Source organism: Mizuhopecten yessoensis, unplaced genomic scaffold, assembly GCF_002113885.1.
Source record: "Mizuhopecten yessoensis strain PY_sf001 unplaced genomic scaffold, ASM211388v2 scaffold716301, whole genome shotgun sequence".
NCBI lineage: Eukaryota > Metazoa > Mollusca > Bivalvia > Pectinida > Pectinidae > Mizuhopecten > Mizuhopecten yessoensis.
Genome location: NW_018480048.1, coordinates 571,739 through 593,870, shown reverse-complemented (window position 1 = coordinate 593,870; position 22,132 = coordinate 571,739). Strand labels below are relative to the sequence as shown.

General features: G+C 35.2%; 1 protein-coding gene across 1 annotated transcript; it reads left to right on the top strand.

Moving 5' to 3' along the window:
* Positions 1-4,128: 4,128 nt before the first annotated feature.
* On the top strand, positions 4,129-21,365 carry LOC110442804. Its single transcript, XM_021486603.1, has 13 exons — positions 4,129-4,267; positions 7,779-9,238; positions 9,580-9,685; positions 10,597-10,760; positions 11,585-11,636; positions 12,007-12,091; positions 12,407-12,475; positions 12,966-13,016; positions 13,236-13,262; positions 14,112-14,231; positions 17,291-17,392; positions 17,862-17,959; positions 18,905-21,365. Exons 2-13 carry the CDS (start codon positions 7,795-7,797, stop codon positions 19,083-19,085), a joined length of 2,499 nt encoding a protein of 832 aa, XP_021342278.1. The 5' UTR covers positions 4,129-4,267; positions 7,779-7,794; the 3' UTR covers positions 19,086-21,365.
* The last annotated feature ends 767 nt before the right edge of the window (positions 21,366-22,132 follow it).

Sequence of the window (22,132 nt, the reverse complement as noted above, 5' to 3'; positions counted from 1 at the left end):
GATACTGTATTAATTTGTGTTTTTTACGACGATCTAGTCTTTCCCATTTGGTGTCTCCATATAGAAGTTCTATATTAGATAATTTGGTACCCCCTGTAACGATTCTGGCTGCCTCTAGATGCACACTTTCTAATTTCTCACTTAGATAATTTGGTATATTGTCCCAGACTATGTCAGCGTATTCCAGAATTGGTCTAATAAATGATAAATACATTATTTGTAAAGAATTTCTATCAAGTTTGCATTTCAATTTTCTTAATACATTTAGACGTATTGAAGCAGATTCTATCATATGATTTATATGAACATGCCATGAAAGATTTGACGAACACCAAACACCAAGATGTTTGTGACTTGACACTTCAGAAATAACACTTTTATTTAAGTAAAGATCACCATGGTCAGGTTTCAAAACTTTACGACTTATAAGTAAACTTTCTGTTTTGTTTGGATTAAAAGTTACCAGCCATTTATCAGCCCATTCCTGAATAGTATTAAAATCATTATTTAACAAATTTCTAGCCACATTGGGTTCGCCCACTATTATGTTAAGAGATGTATTGTCTGCAAAAAGTTTAACTTTACTTCTTAGATTAACAATAATATCGTTTATGTAAACAAGAAATAGTAAAGGCCCAAGTATTGATCCCTGCGGTACACCTGCCAAAATATTTTTGAGATCTGAAAACTTCTCGCCCAAAACTACCCTTTGCTTTCTGTTTTTCAGATAACTTTCAAACCATTTGATAATTTTATCCGATAAACCCGCTAATTTCAGCTTGTATATCAACCCTTCATGCCAAACTCTGTCGAACGCTTTACTTATATCACAGAAGACTACACGAATTTCTTTACCAGAATCTAAAGCTTTCCCAATATCATTTGTAATATAAAGTACTTGATTTACAGCAGAGTCACCGAGAGTAAAACCAGACTGGTGTTCTGTAAAAAAAATGTTTTGCTCTGAGAAAATTGTACACATATTTAAAAACACAACATTCCATTAGCTTACCGACAATACTTATGAGAGAAAAAGGGTCTGTAATTAGACACAATAGTTTTGTCACCTTTTTTAAAAACGGGTGTCACATTAGCAATTTTCCAACTGTCTGGATAAATACTATCATTTATAGACTTATTGAAAATACAACAAAGTGGCTCACATAATGTATCTTTCCCTTCTTTTAAAAGTTTACCGTGTATTAAGTCAGGACCGGTTGCCTTTGATACACCAAGAACACTGATTGCATCGCTGACATCTTGTGGTGTTATATTGAGTGTGTCTAGATGTGGGAGAGGAAATGCATTTTCTGAAGGAAGTGTAGCTTGTGAACTATTTATAGTGGACTGTTCGGAGAAGTAGGTGTTTAATGCTTCAGCTTTACATTGATCATCGTTAATTACCACGTCATTACATAATTACATCATATTAACTGAAACAGCACGGAACAAGAATGTCTCAGCACCATATGTGTCGCATCACCATCGAAGAAGTGTCGCAATTTGTTATACGAAAGAAACATATATTACTTATATTTTCTTTAAAACCACATGACCTCTTGATTATAAAGTAGAGGTTTATCCACTATGCTACCGGTCATATTTGTTACGTTGATACTCTTCAGTAACATAATTTATAATAGGGAATACTTTTTTTACCATTTGGTCCAACTACAAACAAAAATGGCCTGGCTGCAACCTATAACTATTTTTATATCAATATAGAGGAAACATGTTAACAAAAGAATAATTTATGTACCAAAGAAAAGTTGTGGGACGCTCGATATCGAGGATGGGAAAGCCTTGACGGCAATGGTGCCAATATCCGCGAAGAAAAAGATGTCTAAATACGCACCGCAGACAGGAACTAGATTTGGGGAAAGGAACAGCAAGCCACCTTCAATCCCTCTAAGTTTTCCTTATCCTCGCCACATATACTTTATTGCGTATCCGGATTGCAAATCCTTTCGAGATCCACATCGACGTTTGTGGCATGTGATACGGTGCTGTAATATATTTTGGACTTATGAGGACAGGCAGCATGAATTTGTCTAAGCTAGTTGCTCGTTCAGAAAGGCTGGGGCGAAATATCTTGCTCTGAAGCTGGAATTCGTGGCCTTGAAATGTCCAGTGACAGATAATTTCGTTCAAGCATTACCTCCGCAATCTGTCATTCGTAAGTATTACCGACAACAACCACTGACTATGTACAAGAAAGAGGATGATACAGTAAGCCAAAAAATAATCACACAGCATCATACAGCTGTCTCCGTCCTTCTAGGACTCAACCGTACAAGATACACGATACAAGAAACTGCTTAGAATCGCATCTATGTAAACAAGAAGCATTAGCTCTTGTGAGCTATCATTGCGATATATAATGTTCTTGCCAGTGCGAAACTGGATGCTTCGGTATATCGCTGACTAGCGGATGCAGATCGCTTACAAAGAGCGGGGTTAAATACGAAGAGGTGTAGGTAGTACAGTAGTATTTTGCACAAGGACCAAATATTCACAGTTTTGGGGATCTTGACTGTTTACTTGACTGTACGAAATGAACATTCAGATGGGGGGAAAAAGGCTTGGAAATCTCAATTTTAAAAATACTTGAAGGGAGAATGCTTATTTTGTTAAATCTGTGAGGATAGAAAAAAAAATATCGATAATTTCACGTTATTCCCTCTACTTTTACGAACTTTGGTCAAAGTTAATTACACACTGACAGTTTCACTTGTCTTGTGACAGGTTCGGCCAAGGTACAATACATTGAAAGTCTTGACAGTGGCGGGAGATATCAAGTGCGTTGCATGACGTCATGATATGCTTACCCCAGGCTGTGTGTCTACCCCAACTTGACCCCTTTTTAAATAAAGTAAAAAGTTAAAAATAGTTTTAGTTACGGATATATTTTCCCTTTAATTCGTTTTATGAAAGGTATTGGATTTTTCTCTCAAACGGTATACGTATCTATACACAAATTTCATCAAATACCATGCTTTTCAGAACGGTTTTATAAAATGGGCCGAACTTACCCAGTCTCCCAGCTCTGCCTATGTCTTGACATCTGTATATACATACACGGAAATTCTTATAAAACAGTTTTCAAGAATAAGTTATTAAAAATACATACATGTATATAATCACGGAATTAGATTAGAAATAGATTAGATTAGAATTATGCTATCTAAATCCGTGATATAATGAGTTAATTTCAAAACACCTATCATAAAACAAACTTTCAAGATATGGAATATCCGGGTAATTGCAGACATATTTAAATTTTGACGTGTACCCATATAGTCACAAATATGTATATATAAATTTAAAACGTTTATAACTTATTAAATTGCTATACACTTTTACCGCAAATTGACACAAAACATTGCAACGGGAAATAGACTATTTAAAATAGAGGGAACATGGAGAATGTGGAAGTATGATATCAACCGAAATAAAACATTTAACGTTGTGCCATTAAGCGTGCTACATGTATATGCGTGGTTATGGGAATATATTTTATAGCAAACAAATTTCATAAACCCTGAAAACAGGAACACTAACAACTAATGATGCATACTACTTGATTAATAATGAAATAGGGTACATCTAATCAATTATTTTATATAACATTGTATATATATATTGGACTAGGCATGATAATGACTTAATAAAAGATATACAAATAATTTTAATGTTGGTCTTTTGGCATCGGGTTTCGCGTAGTATTAAAATTTAAATGAACGTTTTTTTTTTAAATCATTAACCAGATTTCATATCATTTCTTATATCAATTACGAAATGACCCGCCTAGTACAACATCTGTTTATAAATCTAACAAGGTTGAGAATACAGCAGCGGCGACTGTGAGACTCTGCATGATGAAAATTTAATAAAAAAATAAACGTTATGTATATTTCTCTGAGCACGTTACACGTCTACAGTAAAGATAAGTTCTGGATAATATGCTTTATCAATTATTTTTTTTATAAAAAGCTACATCAAAATTGTTATCTTTATTAATGTTATTGTTGCAGTGATATATAATATAGACCATACTTTTCGATATAGGGATAAGATTTTTAAATAACGCCGTAGTCTCGTTTGTCCTAAGCATACGTACTATAAGATCACGTGGTTCAATGCGAGATTTTCGAGTTGACAACTGCTCCATGCCGATGGCGGTGGAAAGGATGTGATGCTGCACTGGATGTACTGTACGTCTGGTTATCACGGAGGAGAATATTCTATGACATTGAAGGAATATTTAGTAAGAATAATAACTGATTTATTTGACGATATGTATCATAAGACGTGAAAACATAACACTTTTTATATCGACCCCATGTTTTGACATCACCCCCAAGAACCTACTGTTTTAGAAAATGTCTAAAAATAGATTTTAACTAATGTAGTCTTTCGGTCTTCGATCTACATTCAAAATCCAGATAGACTAGCATTGGAAATGGTTATCTGTCTTCGTTATAATTAAAACGGCATACTTTTCCGTGATGTAGATCGGTCTCATTAATCGCTCTAAATCACGATTGTAACCCAGATTGTTGACAATATATAAGAATAGGAAGTGCCTCGTTTGACAATGGTTCACAGTATTTATCGTTCTTGGTGAATAAGGGGTGTGTACCAGTATTATTTGATCATTTGCATGCATAACAAACCGATGATTTTTCTAGCATATCTCAGTTGTGATTGCAGTCGTTATTGTAGTTTAACACATATATATGTTTCAACAATTTAGCCCCCTGGAACTTGTAGAAGATGATATTTTAGCCCCCTGGAACTTGTAGAAGAAGATATTTTAGCCCCCTGGAACTTGTAGAAGAAGAGTTTGACATAAAAACTTCTCTGATAAGTCTTATTTACATACCCTAATTGAACATCAGGATTCGGATATATAATTTTGATATAATGAACTTGTACATTAGCTACTAAAATGGTTTGTTTGTTTGATTTTGTTTAACATCCTATTAACAGCTAAGGTCATTTGAGAACGGCCTCCCCTGTGTGCAAGATGCATGCGTGTAGTGTATGTGTGTGTATTTTGGGAGGCTGCAATATGTTCGTGCTTGTCTCCTTGTGATAGCGCGGAACTGATGCCGACTTTATAGTGCTACCACACTGAAACATACTGCCGAAGACACCCAGCCGTACGCCCCACCCGAATACATTATACTGACAACAGGCGAAACCAGTCTACTACTAAAATGGTACACAGCAATGTTAATTAAAGTAGTCAATAATAAGGCACCTTTGCTGAGGTGTCTACATGATCATAAGAATTGTTCACTGGTCTTAAAACATGTCAAGTGTCTTTTGAGACCTGACTGAATGTTAGGAATGATATAGTATCTAAAGCTCATTGGTGCACCTTGGCCATATAGGGCTTAATTTCTCTTACCTGCCACAAAACCTGATGGTTAGGCTTATTCATGGGGTTCGAATGCACAAAAAATCATAGTAAAGTTCCGTTGTAGTATATTTTTGCAGATTATTATGAATAAGAAAACGAAGAGTTGAAAAGAGTAAGTGATCTGACCTAGGTAGGTAAATAAACTCGAGACATGTTATAAACATTGTAAATGGAAAGTGTTACAATGTTTATAACAGTTCTGACTTTGTATTTATCACAACAATAAATGCCACCTATGGACACTTAATATTGAGGTCATTTATTCATGTATACAGATTTTTATAAAGATTTGGGCCTTTCATGTCTCATTTTTGATATAGTTGATATAGTTAAGTCGCCACCAATGGAATTTAAGCTTCAGGTAGCTTAAGTCGCCACCAATGGAATTTAAGCTTCAGGTAGCTTCTTGTGGCATGTTTTAATATTCCTATACTAATACGTGACTTCTGGTGTGTATTGGTATAGAGGAAATAGTATCCAGAAATTTTACAGGTTTAAAAGAAGTGTAAACTTAAAATATTGAATGTTCAGGACAGGAACTTGCTAGTAGAGCATGCACGAAGCATTGCATTTACAGAGATGGTCAGACCAGAACTTGTTGAGCCTGTGTTTAAAACTATTTACACTAAGGGCATTTACCAAATTGTTTGACAGACTATTCCAGGCTTCCACAACCCTGTTGCTGTAGCTGTTACTTCTGATTTGCCTGTTGGTTCTCTTTTGAAGAGCTTTCTGTTGACAACATTAACAACATTGCATGGATATATAGTTATATACAGGCCTTTTTTTGTGGCTGAATATGGGCCAGTTCCCCTCTCCAATTTTGGCATTCTTTCCCCCAAATTCAGCTTTATTTTATTGTAACTAAAATACTACCACACAAACATATTTTTGGTTCCATTTTTCATTCAATTTTCAATCAGTTCCACAACTGAGTGAGTGATTTAATTTGTTTTCCCTGTGTTGATATTAATTGTTGCTGCTGGTATTTTAAAATCTATAATGAACAGCGAGAAACAAAATTAAAGATGAAATCCATGCCCCCTCTTGTACTCTCCCCCTGGCCCGGCCTGCAGCCCTCGCTGGACCGGTCATACACCTACAGCGCATAGTTTCCCCTATTTCAAAAAAGGGTACTAACTTTCTATTCCTGCTTTAATCGCTGCATTGCTATGAACCATTTTGATAACTAAAGTACTACTTCAATAACAGATATAAATCTCTGTTTGATTGGATTCTTTTAAAAGTATTTTCCAGTGGGTAGAAGTTTAGAGTGATCTACAGTATAATAACATCATTGAGGGGGCTTGTCGAACCTGAAGTGCAATATCTCTAGTATGGCATTTTAAATAACCATACAGCAGGGAAAAGCAGCAGGCATATATATATATACCAGACCCTTAAACCAGTGTTTACGAATTAATCCAAGTAATAGCGTGTCATGATGTTTTGAATATGGAGTCATTATTGTGTTCCAATGGGAGTCAAGAGAATATGTGATTCATGAAAATAGCTTGCCATTACAGTCCAGGACTTTAACGTATATAGACACTAATGTGATATTTAGTTACTACATTACTTTTATTTTTCATTTTCATGGATCAATATTATACTTTATATCAAATTCACAATGCATTTCTACACATTTTAATGACAGTGAAGATGTCAAGAATGGGGTTAGGCTCCCAGAACAGGAAGTATATCTGTACAGTTAAGTTAGTGACTGAGCTTTACCTGGCTAATTGTTTGATCTTGGATAAAAGTATCTGATAGGTGATCATGATAAAATGTTCTAGGGTCAGCAGGAAATCTACTAGGGTAGGTTAGGATACATGAATCACATTTTTTTTCAGCCTTAAGAAGATAATTGGTACAATATCATTAATTTATGTATATATTATTTATTTATTTTTTTACTTTTCCGGCTTTCAAATCTAACTAGTGACTAGAAGAGATGAGTAATTCTCTTTGCATTTGTTTTAATTTTTGCACTGAATATTAGCCCATGTAGTTATCCCAGAGATGGTGTTCTTTCCTAATTTTTGTGTGTTTTTTTAGGTAAACATGCCCCAATTGCAATAATAGATGGACAATTTAAAGTCTAACCTTTTTCTTGAAAACGAAAAAACATATAGTAATAAGATCTTAACAATGCATTTTCAGTGTTCCCCATATAAAATTACATAATAAAACCTAAATACAGAGAATGCCATATGCTTTATCATTATAGCAGTTTATTTTATATTCTTGTATGATCACTATTTAATGCTTGCTTGTGATTAACCTTTTGAAAAGGTTATACAGTGTAGCTAGTGGTAATACTGATTGAATTATATGCTGATAATTGCAGGTGAGAAAGTGCCAAGATGGCCGACTCTGATGGAACAGGGAGCTGTGACGGAAACCATCATCCCAGTGAAGCTGATAGTATTAGTTTTGAGGAAATCAACACCTTGAGACAAACTGAGGAATTAGGGGGAGGCATTTCTCCACTGTATAACCCCTGGACTCAGTTCACTGGTATGCCTACTCACAACATTTCAGAGTCAGCTGGAACGTTTGCATGGGATGTTTTCACACCTTCCAGTACCTCTAATTCCCCTTATGGTGCCTCTATAGGAGACCTGGATATTAGTAGTCACAGAAATTTCCTGTCAAATTGTCAAAATTTACTATCTGGTATTGGAACTACCCCCCCTGTTGAAGTTCCAATACAGGAGAGTTTTAGTCCACCGGAAACACTTAGCCCCAGCTTTCAAGAAAATGCCAAAGAGGGAAAGGAAAAATATGCAGAAGCTGTAGCCAATTGGAAATCCTTGTATGACCCTTTTGGAACCCCTGAACCACTGTCAAAAGATCACAGTACTGGTACCAGTGTAGAAAACACCGAGAGACTACTAAATGCTGGAACGACTAACAGCAAACCTACCTATTCTGACATTGCTAAAGCACTTAAAGCAAAGCCAATGCAAAGTCCGTCTGGTAAAGACACAGAAGAGTCTGATACAGTGAAGAAGAAATTAGCTGATCCAGTAAGTAAACCATACAAACCACACGTTTTGATCAGACGGCCACACACACAACGCCAGCATTCCAAAAGTCTGTCTGGTCATGGAGACGACATGGAGTCCAAGGTTTCTCCCGATTCCAAATATGGCCTTGACCAATTTGAAGACTTAAACTCCAGTGATGGTGGAGTCGACAAACACAATGGTGTGAGTATGGACAGTATCCCGCTACTGACGAGGAAAGGAAGCACCAGCAGCATGAGCAGTGGCACCAGTGGTATAGAAGACATCTCCTTGACATCTGGTCGAACTGCCTGCAGTGTCAAACACGAAGAGAGTGTCAGCAAACTGAGATCTCAGTCTGATGCTTCGTCAGAAAGAGTAGTAAATAATACTAAAAGTTCCGCTTCAAAATCCTTCTTTGATGCTAGAAGGATTTTTCAGACAAAAGAAAAAAGAGCACCAGAGACATGTTCAGGAGCCTCCACCACAATGCTCAACAATGGGAAGCCTGCTAGTGGTACCAAATCTTCATCGTCGGCTCACAAAAAGTCAACAGAGTTCATCAACAATGACCTGAGAGACTCGACAAGAAAGAGGACTAATCAAAATGCACAATCCAAAGACTCGGAATGTAAAAAACATGAAAACATTGTGCAGAATGGGAAGGCTGACAAAAAATCTAGACACTCCAGTGCTCATTATACAGCAGATTCCACAGGTCCTGGTCCTGCCACCAGGAACGGTAGAGGTGGTCGCAGACCCATGTTTCTGGAGTCGACATTTGACCAGGAATACATAGGTGATTATATAGCGTACAGATGTTGACCTAAAACACTGCCAATTGATCAGTTGTGCAAAACTTGCAGTAATTATTAGATATGAATTGGAAGTCAATTGCCATGGTCTGTGATTATCTCCAACATTTCTGCTTCTTCTAAAGAACAAATTTGCAATTCCCAATTTTGCCAATTTTGTCCATTTACCTCAGTATCTAATTATACTGCTTTGTCCCTATGTATTACTGTGTTACAGGTCATCCATTTTATGCTTCTTTCATGACGATAAAATTTAATAAAATGGCAGAAGCTAATGTCCAAAGGCCATGGTTAGTGTTGAGTGTGTGATTGTTTTGTTTTACAGATGAATGGATTAACTATGTTTATGACAAGGTGCGGTACCTTCTCTCCATCCTCTGGTCCACTCTGGTCACAACACTGCTTCTTGTCTTTGGACTAATCATCTACCTGTAAGTATGATAATATTTAAGCTTTGTGTGGGCTGCATCATGAAATTTCCTCATTTTGGTACACAATAGTCATTTAAACATACATAGGTGTCAACCTCTGAAACCTACTATGAACTAGATCTCCCTCATTCCACATTTCCAATGAGGGAGAAAGTGTGTGAAACTTGACTGAAACTGTTTGCTCAATTTCTCTTTCCCTTTTTTATGTACCAAAATAACTCCAAAAAAGCATTCATTTGATTCAGACACACCTGTTATTATCATTACACACACCCTGGCTGTAGTAACTAGGGGATCATTTGACCACAGAATTTAGATTTTGAGTTTGTGCGAGTTTTGACTTGACTGAGAGAGTTTCGAGGGAGATTAGTAAATTTTGTTAAAAACGAGGGAGTCTCCCTCGTCATGAGGCAGGTTTGACAGCTAAATGAGCATATTGTAGGCTGTATCCTGTCGCTGGCCATTTTCAAATATAAAACATAAGACAAAGGATAAGAAGTTTGTCTTTCCTCAGTAAAACTCATCAATCTCACACTGGTAATTACATAATACATGTATATCCCTTCCTTGAGTTTGAAAAACATTGCATTTGATATGTTAGAGCTCTGAGCTATAATTTTGTATATATATATATATGATTTCTTGTATAATCTATACAAAAGTAATCAATGCTTTGTGGATTAAGTATATTTACATTTTCTAAAGACCAGAAATAATGGAAATCAAACTGATTTCATATTTAAAGTGATAAGTTTACATGAATTTCACATCTAGGTTGTTATCTTGTACTTAGTGAATTAGGGATTCATACATAAAATAGTAAAAATCGGGAAAATTAAGATAAAAAAATAGTAAAAGAAAGTTACATATATTTGTTTGTTTTTTAATTATTCATTTTATTTATTTTTCAGAGTCAATTTGATTGTTCATGTGGTTGGTATTGCTTGGTCAAAGATTTCTTACCTAGTGAAAACCTATATTTTGAAAAGATATTTTAAAGATACCAATTCCTGGCCACCAGGAAGTGGAACACGAAAAATTGGACTGGAAGAAAGCATACCTTTGCCCTCAACAGGTTAGTAATATCACAACAGGTTAGTAATATCACAACAGGCCAGTAATATCACAACAGGTTAGTAATATCATTAGTTGCCTTATTACTGCATCACATATGTGTTTAAATTTCGTGGCCCAGTCACATAGTGGAAGGGATATCAAGTGTATGTCTTTTCCATCCTTAAGTTTGTATGTCTTTGAGTTTAGCTCCATAACTCAAATATTAGATGTTCAACATTAATAAAACTTCATATGCGAGTCACGGTGACTTATTTTTCTACTTCACTTTTCTTTGGTTAGACTTTAAATTTGCTGTCTTATTCTTCCTACTAGAAATCCAATTATCATCGAACTTAACATGTTGATGCATATTAAGGAGTCGTTACAGCAATGTATCAAATGTAGGTCACTGTGACATGTATTTTTTCTATTCACTGACTTTTGTTAGGCCTTGCATTTAGCTCCATTAGTTTATGTGTCGAAACTTGTCTCAGCAGTCTGTTTCAGTGTAAAAAACGTCTGCAACGAAAAAAAACATTAATTAAAGCCGTTATGAAAGAGCTTGTTCGTAAACATTGTAATAACATTAGAAATGAATTGTTGGTTGAAGTTGAAATGTTAGTGAGAGAGTGTCTGCTGATATAAGGAAATCAGAGTTCTGGAAACATTGAAAAACGAGATGACTTGATAGACATTGTAAGGCCAAGCAAAAACATATTTGTTTCCTGTCACATGTCTTTTACAAGGTTTATATAGCAGAGTAATCTTGATATTAACAGTGCTTCTTTGAAAATTGCCTATTAAATATTGATATGAAGTTTCAATATTTGTTTAATTTTTCAGGTGATGAAGCCATGCAGAGGCTTTTAGCTTGTAAGGGGAAAGATCCATACAGGTAAGCTCCACACTCGGCAAACAATTCCCATAATAAATCATTCAGAGTAAAGCTACATCAGAGTGAAGCTGGACCTTAATAAAACTGAGCTACCTGGTGTACATCTGCAGAGTTATTTCCCCTGACTACATGCTGATCAGATTATGTTGTCTAAAAGCCTACAGATTGAGAAGTACTTCATCTGTTTTGTGTTCAAATGTATGTGGCCACTAACTAATTACCGATTACGATTTAATGATTGTTATTCTACAATTTTACTTGTAAGGGTAAATTGTATTCATTGCTAAACTGAGATCAGATTAATTCAACTGCCCCCAAGTTTTGTGTAGGTTGTTGCGTTATATTCACTTGACACTCTTGGCGTTTTCAGTATATTAGGTCTACGCTCTGATGCCTGTGATGACGATATTAGAAAATATTATAGAAAACAAGCTGTTCTTGTGCATCCAGACAAGGTAATCAAACGACTCTTGTTTTATATGAGAATTGGAGAAAAATCCAGCAAATTTTGAAACTTTGGCCAGGACAGACCTATTTGGTGAACATAACATCATAATTGCCAACCTAAAACAATTTTCATGGAGGGAAAAGTTTTTGTGACAAAATTCTAAAAATATCTTTTTAAAGTATGCATATCATCTTCATTGTCTAATATCAAGTTATTTCCATTTTGTCGACTCATTTTGACCTTATAAAGTTGTTTCTACTTTGTACATTGTCAAATCTATTTAATAAATTCAGTAATAAAATTTGAAATGTTGTTGTTTCAGAATAAGCAGCCAGGTGCAGAAGAGGCCTTTAAGATTTTAGGACATGCTTTTGAGTTAATTGGTGAACCGGTAAGTAATACACTGTTCATGTGTATAAACAATCAGCAAAAATTGGTTGCCTTGTTTACACAATTTACTAAAAATAAATACATTTACGAGTAATTACCTGGTAGCTATAGATTGAAACATCAAAAAGGACATAGGTTCATCCTGAAATTTTGTGTACATATATCTTTCACTTAGAAATGCTACAAAGGATTACTAGGGTTTCGCAAGTGCGAAAGATTGTATGTATATGATGTATGTAGGAATATTTCACAGCCCCTACGAACAACAGCTTACTAATGTAAGACATGTAAGGTCTCCCTAGCATTTTCAGGGACGGTAGACCAGAATAAGACTGTTGAATTACTAACGAGAATACAATGAAGACCAAGTCTTCAAAGAATTATTTGAAGACCATTCCATGCATTTTGAGCTACCTTTTCTCAATTTGTTTTACTTAAGAACATTCTTTATGGTTTGATAACAAGTTGAAAATAAATTCTTCGTTTTGTAGGAAAAGCGCAAAAGTTACGATTTTGAAGCTACAGAGGTTGAAGTGGTTTTAGTAAGTATTTTATGTGCTTTGCTTAAAGTGGTGTCCGTTCTATTTATAAGTTGATTTCGTGAATTCAGCAGCTGTTTGTCAATTGATCCTGATTTGTCAAGATTTTCAAGGCTTAATATTGAATATTTCCTGTAAACAAATTGGTTGCATTTCTGGTTAAGAACGGGGACTAAACATCATTTACCTCCTTTAATTAGATTGTCTTATTTGTTTTTGTAGAAAGACCTGTTGACAAAATTACAAGAGGTAAGTTTAATATTTATAACCCAAAGGGAAAACCAAATGTTGCTTAATGCTGAAATGTATGTAAAGTATACGTAGTAAATTGCATAGAAGTTCATAAGAAAGGATTTGGGGGGAAATTAAAGTGCAAAAGGTAATAAGTCACACCTTAATATCTGGTCAGCGTTGCTTTCTTATAAGTGGGGGGAAGATGGGCTATATAAATGACGTTGACAACAATGTATTAATCTGTCTTGTTACTATATTTATTTACATCGGGGTTATAACAAATAACTGTTGCTTCAATAATTCCGTTTCAATCCATTCCAACATGCTTCCTTTATCCAACCCTGGGGTAAATAGGTGTTTGAAAATAAGGCTATCTCCTGTTTGTATACCCCTGTCGCATTAGGAGACATGGCATGCATGTGTATTTGTCTTTTCCCTACGAAATGCATCTTTTATCGGTTAGATTTAGAGTTTAGCTCCATTACTTTACTATTGAAAGTACAAGTTATCAGATTTCATCATGTTTAATAAATCTTCAGGAATACTACACCAATATATTAAATGCTGGTCTCTATGACCTATATTTTCTTCTTCACTGATGTTGGTGAGACTTTGAGTTTATCTACAGTTCTTTGGTTAAAATGGTGTTTAGCTCCATTTCCATCAATGTGGGAGCGGGGCAATATCTTTATTTTACAGAATTTTCTTGTTCATCACCCATTTTCTAGGAGATGTATTTTGAAGGAAAGTCCTTTATGACTAAAAAGCTGTGTCACTAAACATTATATATACAAACAGTTGGCCAGTATTTGGGGAGTGTTGATGGATCTTAAGTCAGCCTGTCCCAATATTTGTCTATTACAGGCAGCTAACATGATGCGTTGTGACAACTGTGGAGGGAAACACAGGCGAACATTAATTGATCGACCCTGGTATAGTGCCCGTTTCTGTAAGAGATGTAATATACGCCACTCGGCTAAGGAGGTAAGATGATGATAAGCTCTTTACAAATATCATTATTCAAGGGACCTCAATTATGTAAAATTTTGTGAGTTGTGTCTACATTCACAAATGTGAGGCTGTCAAGTTTTTTGTGACAAGTGAACACTTCTGGTTCAGCATATCAGTAAATTGTAAACGACAGCCTGATAAAAAGGTTGCCGTGGTGACGGTTAAATGATGACACCATCTTTAGAAATATAATATTTTTGCTCATTTAACAAAAGTAAATTTATGAAGTAGTTTTGATTGTCTTCAATAGTGTTGCCGTTAATGTTATTACATTACCATTTAACTTCACTTGCTAGATGGTTTCTAAATGCTGTCGGACACTCTATATCTAAATGTTCCTTGAAATAGAGTTGACATTTAACTAAAATTGCTAGATGGTTTCCAAATGCTGTCGGACACTCTATATCTAAATGTGCCATGATATAGTGTTGACACTTACTTGCAAGATGGCTTCTAAATGCTGTCGAACAATCTATATCTAAATGTGCCATGATCTAGTGTTGACATTTAAATACACTTGCTAGATGTTTTCTAAATGCTGTCAGACAATCTATATCTAACTGTGCCTTGATATAGCGTTGACATTTACTTGCAGGATGGTTTCTAAATGCGGTCGGACAATCTATATTTAAATGTGCCTTGATTTAGTGTTGACATTTACTTGCTAGACGGTTTCTAAATGCTGCCGGACAATCTATATCCAAATGTGCCTTGATATATTGTTGACATTTAACTTCACTTGCTAGATGGTTTGTAAGTGCGGTCGGACAATCTATAACTAAAGGTGCCTTGAGATAGTGTTGACATTTTCTTGCAAGATGGTTTCAAAATGCTGTCGGACACTCTATATCTAAATGTGCCATGATCTAGTGTTGACATTTATCTACACTTGCTAGATGCTTTCTAAATGCTGTCGAACAATCTATATCTAAGGTGCCTTGATATAATGTTGACATTTACTTGCTAGATGGGTTCTAAATGCTGTCTGACAATCTACATCTAAAGGTGCCTTGAGATAGTGTTGACATTTAACTATACTTGCTAGATGGTTTGTAAGTGCGGTCGGACAATCTATACCTAAAGGTGCCTTGAGATAGTGTTGACATTTCCTTGCAAGATGGTTTCAAAATGCTGTCGGACATTCTATATCTAAAGGTGCCCTGATATAGTGTTGACACTTACTTGCAAGATGGTTTCAAAATGCTGTCGGACAATCTATATCTAATGGTGCCTTGATATAGGGTTGACATTTAACTAAAATTGCTAGATGGTTTCTAAATGCGGTCGGACAATCTATAACTAAAGGTGCCTTGAGATAGTGTTGACATTTACCTACACTTGCTAGATGTTTTCTAAATGCTGTCCGACAATCTATATCTAATGGTGCCTTGATATAGGGTTGACATTTAAGTACACTTGATAGATGGATTCTTAATGCTGACGGACAATCTATATCCAAATGTGCCTTGATACAGTGTTGACATTTACATGCAAGATGGTTTCTAGATGCTGTCGGACAATCTAGATCTAAAGATGCCTTGATATAGTGCTGACATTTAACTACATTTGCTAGATGGTTTCCAAATGCTGTCGGACATTCTATATCTAAAGGTACCTTGATATAGTGTTAACATTTACTTGCAAGATGGTTACTAAATGCTGTCGGACGATCTATATCTAAATGTGCCTTGATACAGTGTTGACATTTACCTGCAAGATGGTTTCTAAGTGCTGTCGGACAATCCATATCTAAATGTGCCTTGATACAGTGTTGACATTTACATGCAAGATGGTTTCTAAGTGCTGTCGGACAATCTATAACTAAAGGTGCCTTGAGATAGTGTTGACATTTTCTTGCAAGATGGTTTCTAGATGCTGTCGGACAATCCATATCTAAATGTGCCATGATCTAGTGTTGACATTTAAATACACTTGCTAGATGTTTTCTAAATGCTGTCTGACAATCTATATCTAACTGTGCCTTGATATAGCGTTGACATTTACTTGCTAGATGGATTCTAAAAGCTGCCGGACAGTCTATATCTAAAGGTACCTTGATATAGTGTTGCCATTTAACTACACTTACTAGATGGTTTCTAAGTGCTGTCGGACAATCCATATCTAAATGTGCCCTGATATAGTGTTGACGTTTAACTACACTTGCTACATGGTTTCTAAATGCTATCGGACAATCTATATGTAAAGGTGCCTTGATATAGGGTTGACATTTAACTAAACTTGCTAGATGGTTATTAAATGCTGTCGGACACTCTATATCTAAATGTACCTTGATATAGTGTTAACATTTACTTGCAAGGTGGTTTCTAAATGCTCTCGGACAATCTATATCCAAATGTGCCTTGATATCGTGTTGACATTTACTTGCTAGATGGTTTGTAAGTGCGGTCGGACAATCTATAGCTAAATGTGCCTTGATACAGTGTTGACATTTACATGCAAGATGGTTTCTAGATGCTGTCGGACAATCCATATCTAAATGTGCCTCGATATAGTGTTGACACTTACTTGCAAGATGGTCTCTAAATGCTGTCGGAAAATATATATCTAAATGTGCCATGATATAGTGTTGACACTTACTTGCAAGATGGTTTCAAAATGCTGTCGGACACTCTATATCTAAATGTGTCTTGATATAGTGTTGGCATTTAACTACACTTGCGAGATGGTTTCTAAATGCCGTCGGACAATCTATACCTAAAGGTGCCTTGAGATAGTGTTGACATTTATCTACACTTGCTAGATGGATTCTAAATGTTATCGGACAATCTATATCCAAATGTGCCTTGATACAGTGTTGACATTTACCTGCAAGGTGGTTTCTAAATGCTGCCGGACAATCTATATCCAAATGTGCCTTGATACAGTGTTGACATTTACTTGCTAGATGGGTTCTAAATGCTGTCTGACAATCTACATCTAAAGGTGCCTTGATATAGTGTTGACATTTTCCCCAACCTTACGCCTGTTGAATTATTTCATTTTCTATGTAAAAAACTTGTTTGTATTGACAGGGTGATGTTTGGGCAGAGACTTCCTATTTAGGTTTCCTGTGGCATTACTTTGCATGCATGGAAGGACAAATTTATGACATTACAGAATGGGTAGCATGTAAGGTAAGAACAGCCAGAGTTGAAATTATGTTTATTTTGGTGTAACCCTAAGTTATTGCTTGCTCATGTCTTATGGAATGTTTTTTGTGTGTGAATTAAACATAAGTGGTTTGGAAGATACCTTCAGACAGTCATAGCTGTTCTTTAAAATAATACATGAAAAGGGTTAGGGTATTTAATAATTTATTTGCCCAGCGTTGGATTTTCCCTCTTGTTCATGAAATCTACATAAATATGTCACATTTTTTGATGCATTATTAATCTGCCCTCTTGTTTAAGGGCAATGATAATACATGCGGGAGAGTTTCTTACAATATGATAATATTATCTTGTTACAGCCGTTAATTTGAAAGTTATTTATCGCAATAAATCTTAATCCTAATCCTTTTAATTTAGAACCAGACAAACTTCTGTCAATATGATGTGGACCCTATCTATATAATCCTATGATGCTATTTGATTCCTCTTGCAGAAGGATTTCTTTAAACATATGCAAGCCAGTGCCCATCATGTGTTCTATAGGATAGCAACGGAAGGCAGTCGTGGAAATTCCAATCAACAGAGAACAGGGTAAAGAAATAGTGTACAGATAAAGAATCTGACATCATTATTGGAAAGCATTTGAATTTATTTCAGGTCAAACGTTCATGTTCTGTTTCTGGAACACAAATATGCTTGGTTTAAATTTCACAACGCCATTTGTCATCAGAAGTCTTAGCTTAGTCTCTATCAGAAATGCAAAAAAGGCTCAGAATGTATAACTTCCTTGGTGTGTTAGCTCTTAACAGTAATGGGTCGCATAGATTTCTGAAAAAATGGTTTGATTTAAAGAATGTTTAGAATAACAATACTTCAGGGCCAGTAACACATGTTTGCAACTTAATAAATTAGTTGCTGGAAGAAAAAAGCTACTTGATTAGAAAAAATAGTTGATAGATAAGGAAAGATACTTTATTGGAGTAAACACAAGGAAAATGCACTCCAACACCCACTAGTAGATGTTTAGTGAAGTTCTGCATTCAATTTTATAGGTGAAAATCTGTTGTTGGACATGGGAAATATGGTTTAGGAAAGCTGCTTTTGTGGAAATTAACCAATTGCTGGATAAGGGCGGAAATTAGATTTAAATTAGTTACTGGGTGGCAAAAATACCAGAATAGAGTAAATCAGTGGCAGGACAGGGAATGGTATTCAAATAAATCTGGTGCTAGGTGGCAAAAGATACTTTTGTAGATGACCAGATTTTACATAAACAATCTACTATTGTACAACAGAACACACTTAAAGGTATAAAAAAAATCATACTCAAAAGTGACAACATGTTTTTCTACGTTTGATTATCTAAACACATTGTGCATAAGATTCCTCTATTACTTTTGTAACATTTAGTGTAATTAGCAAAAATACAACTTTGTTCTCCTTTGTTTCCTATTATTTTTGAAAGATATCTGAAAATTCACATCCCATGTTCTAAAGTACATTCGTTAAGACTGATTAAATATTTTCGTATTACAGGGAAGCGGATTTAGAAGATTTCATCAATCATTTATTCCATCAAGCCATGCATACAGACGGAAACGGTAACCAATGGCAACAACCTCAGACCCCTCAGCCTCCTCCCTCACAGAACGGTCCGACCTGGAATACTTCAACCACCACAGGAAAGAAGGGACGAAGAAGGAAGAAGAAGCATTAGTAGCATTGTCTATACCCATACATATTTATAATGTCTACCGGTGCTGGTGCTTGTCTGTTGACGATCAGCTCTTCACATCCAAAAACCTTATATGGCTGGTGTCTGTTTAAGCTCGATACATAGTTTAAGCTGTATTATGGTCAGACACAATGTTTTACTGTTAAGTGGAAGTTTTTTAGTGGGTGTACAATTTTTGCTTTTGACTTGCCTCCAATTGTTTATGATGTGAACATTTTTGCATTGGTTATGCTGCAATAAATATTATCTGATTGAAGATGTACAAAGTACATATCTTCCGTGCTGATTTTGTTATGGATATCGGCTTAAAGAATTCACGGCACAAGAGTTTCCATATTTACAGTTTTATGTACTAGGTAAATACAAAAATACTTGCCAGAACATTATCATAGTAAAGGTTGTATACTTATATTAAAAATGTCATTGTGATATTTTATGGATATATTATGGGAGGATTACTTTTGTTTTCTTCATAGTAAGTATTTTTTCAAATCACCTTATTTGTGAAAATGAAGTGAATTGAATTAGGGCTATTCCAAGAAAAACATTTTAAATGTGACGGGCAATTGTTGGTGATTTTCTCCAAAATTGAAAAAAATAAGACAAAGAGAAGCCTTAAGCAAGCATGTATTTAATGCAAGTTGTTGGATATATTTCAATAGGATCCATGATTCCTTTCTTTAGGTATATTATCCTATATTAAATTGAATTTTTCAAACATTTCAATTTTTACCATGTTGGTCAAGTGAACAGTGACACAGCAATGAAAAGAAAATGTATTATTACCCCTAAACTATAAACATTGCTACTTGTCTGTCATAACCATGGTAACGTTTTGAGTTGGATAAGAGTGAAGAGCTGGTTTTGATCAGACAGTGCTGATACTTGTCCGCAAAGTTAAATTTCATCTCTACTTCATAATTGCTATCGTCAGTCCTTCATGTTGTATTTTTACGGTGTGATACTTGATTAATGAAAGGCCTTAAAATTCATGTTTCGCTGGTCCTAATTTTACCCATCAGTAGCGATGATTAATTTTGAATTCTGTTGTGTAATGTGTGTACTGTGACAATGCTTACTGTACGAGTGGACGGTGTATTTTGCAGCCTTGTACAGTTACACTGTACGTACCTACAGTTCATGAAAAATGTAATTCTGTGTTAATACAGACAGAATTTCGAACATAGTTATATAGCATTAAGGTATTGATTCACTTTATTGAAATTGAAAACTTCTGTATTTGTAATTCAAGACAAATCTATTTGATGTAAAACAACACATAGATGCTGGAAACCGATTACATATAAATTAAACAGCACTAGCTCTTTGGTGACAGTGTTGGGTGCCGCCCATATCAGTCCAAACATTTTATTACCAATATTATTACTTTCGTTTGTAAGTAATTTAAGGCAATGCAATTAAAAAACAGACAAACAAAAACAAAAACACCATAATGGTGTCAACAGCAGACAATATATGTAGTATAAAGGCTAGTAGTATGTCCCAGTACAGGATCTGTTGCCTACTACATGTAATGTGTTCAAATTATCTGTCTCAATAGTAAATAAATCAATAATGATGGTGTCAAGTTTATTTTATCTTCATATGTAAATTTCTTTTCCTCTACCTCACCCTACTGCCTAATAAACATGACTCGAATCAGGTCGCGCTGTAAAGAATGGATTATATTTCTCCACAGCACTTATTATGAGTGAAGTAGAGGAGTCTTTTAGTAGCGGTCTCTCTAGTACTGGAGCCAAGTCAGATGAGTTACTTAAAAACTGCAGGCCAGTTAAGATGATTGTAGAGTCGGTAACATAAATTACTAAACTACCAGAGCCAAGTCAGACGGCTCCCTGTATTGTATTTCAATGGTAAGTTAGTATATTTACATTTCTACTGAACTTGGACTCAATATACCTACTTAACATTTGAAGCGTTATTTTTCAATGAACTTTTCAGTTGGCGTATGAATACATCAGCATATTATCAACCTGATTACTCTGTTATTCCGCGGAGCACGGAAAGGAGTTCCATTCATAGATTGTTTTCATTTTTTTTTTTTTTTTTTCAAAAATATTCAATTGAATTCAAAAACTAAGTGTCATCTTAATTTGCTTATTCATCTTACCAGGACGACGTCTCACAGTGAGAGATGATGTCATAAGTTTTGATACCTTCCGTGGTGTTAGACTTGCACAAGACCGGTATTTTTGAAATTATCCGAACAAATATCAATATCGCTCTGAATGTAAATATAAGGATAGAATCCCATTTTGTTGAGGTTTATGGGGTATAAGCCTCAATGGGTCTTGAGACAAATTCAGATGAATTGCGAATAAAATTTGTCTCAAGACCCATTGAGGTTTATACCCCATAAACCTCAACAAAACAGAATTCAATCCTTAAATGAACTTTCTTTAAGGACTCTATTTTTGAAGTAGATCCAGGGTCCTTGTTCCTCATTCGTAAGTGGTTGATTGATATACACTGTAGAATGAATTGAAAGATAACCGATTAATAAGTTGACAAGTTATGGTCAAGTGGATATGCAACAATTTTTGTAAAATATTCTGACAAATTTACTTAAGGTGTATGTATGTCACATTTCTCCTTTGCATTCCTCTTGCCAGCACCACACATATTGATCGACAATCAAATCTACCTATAACTATTCTGCTTTATGTAATGACTAATCCTAATAAAAAAATCAATTTTCGAATTTTCTCTAGCCTCCTGTTACCATGAATGTGTATGTTCTGATAGTTTTATATCTGAAGAATACATTATTGAAGTCTTGGTTTTGTTGTCAGAAAGTTTCGGGTTTGTTATCAGAAAGTTTTAGATTGTTGTCGGGAAATGTTTGATTGTTATCGTCTAGAAGTATTTGATTTTTAGGGAATAATTTGGAAGTAGAACTCTGAAAATGGAATTTCTGCGAGTCAATTTAGGAATAGATGTTAACTCCCCTAATGTTGTGTAAAAGTTACACATGCAAAGTTTTCCCTTTATCCATTATATGTTCTTTA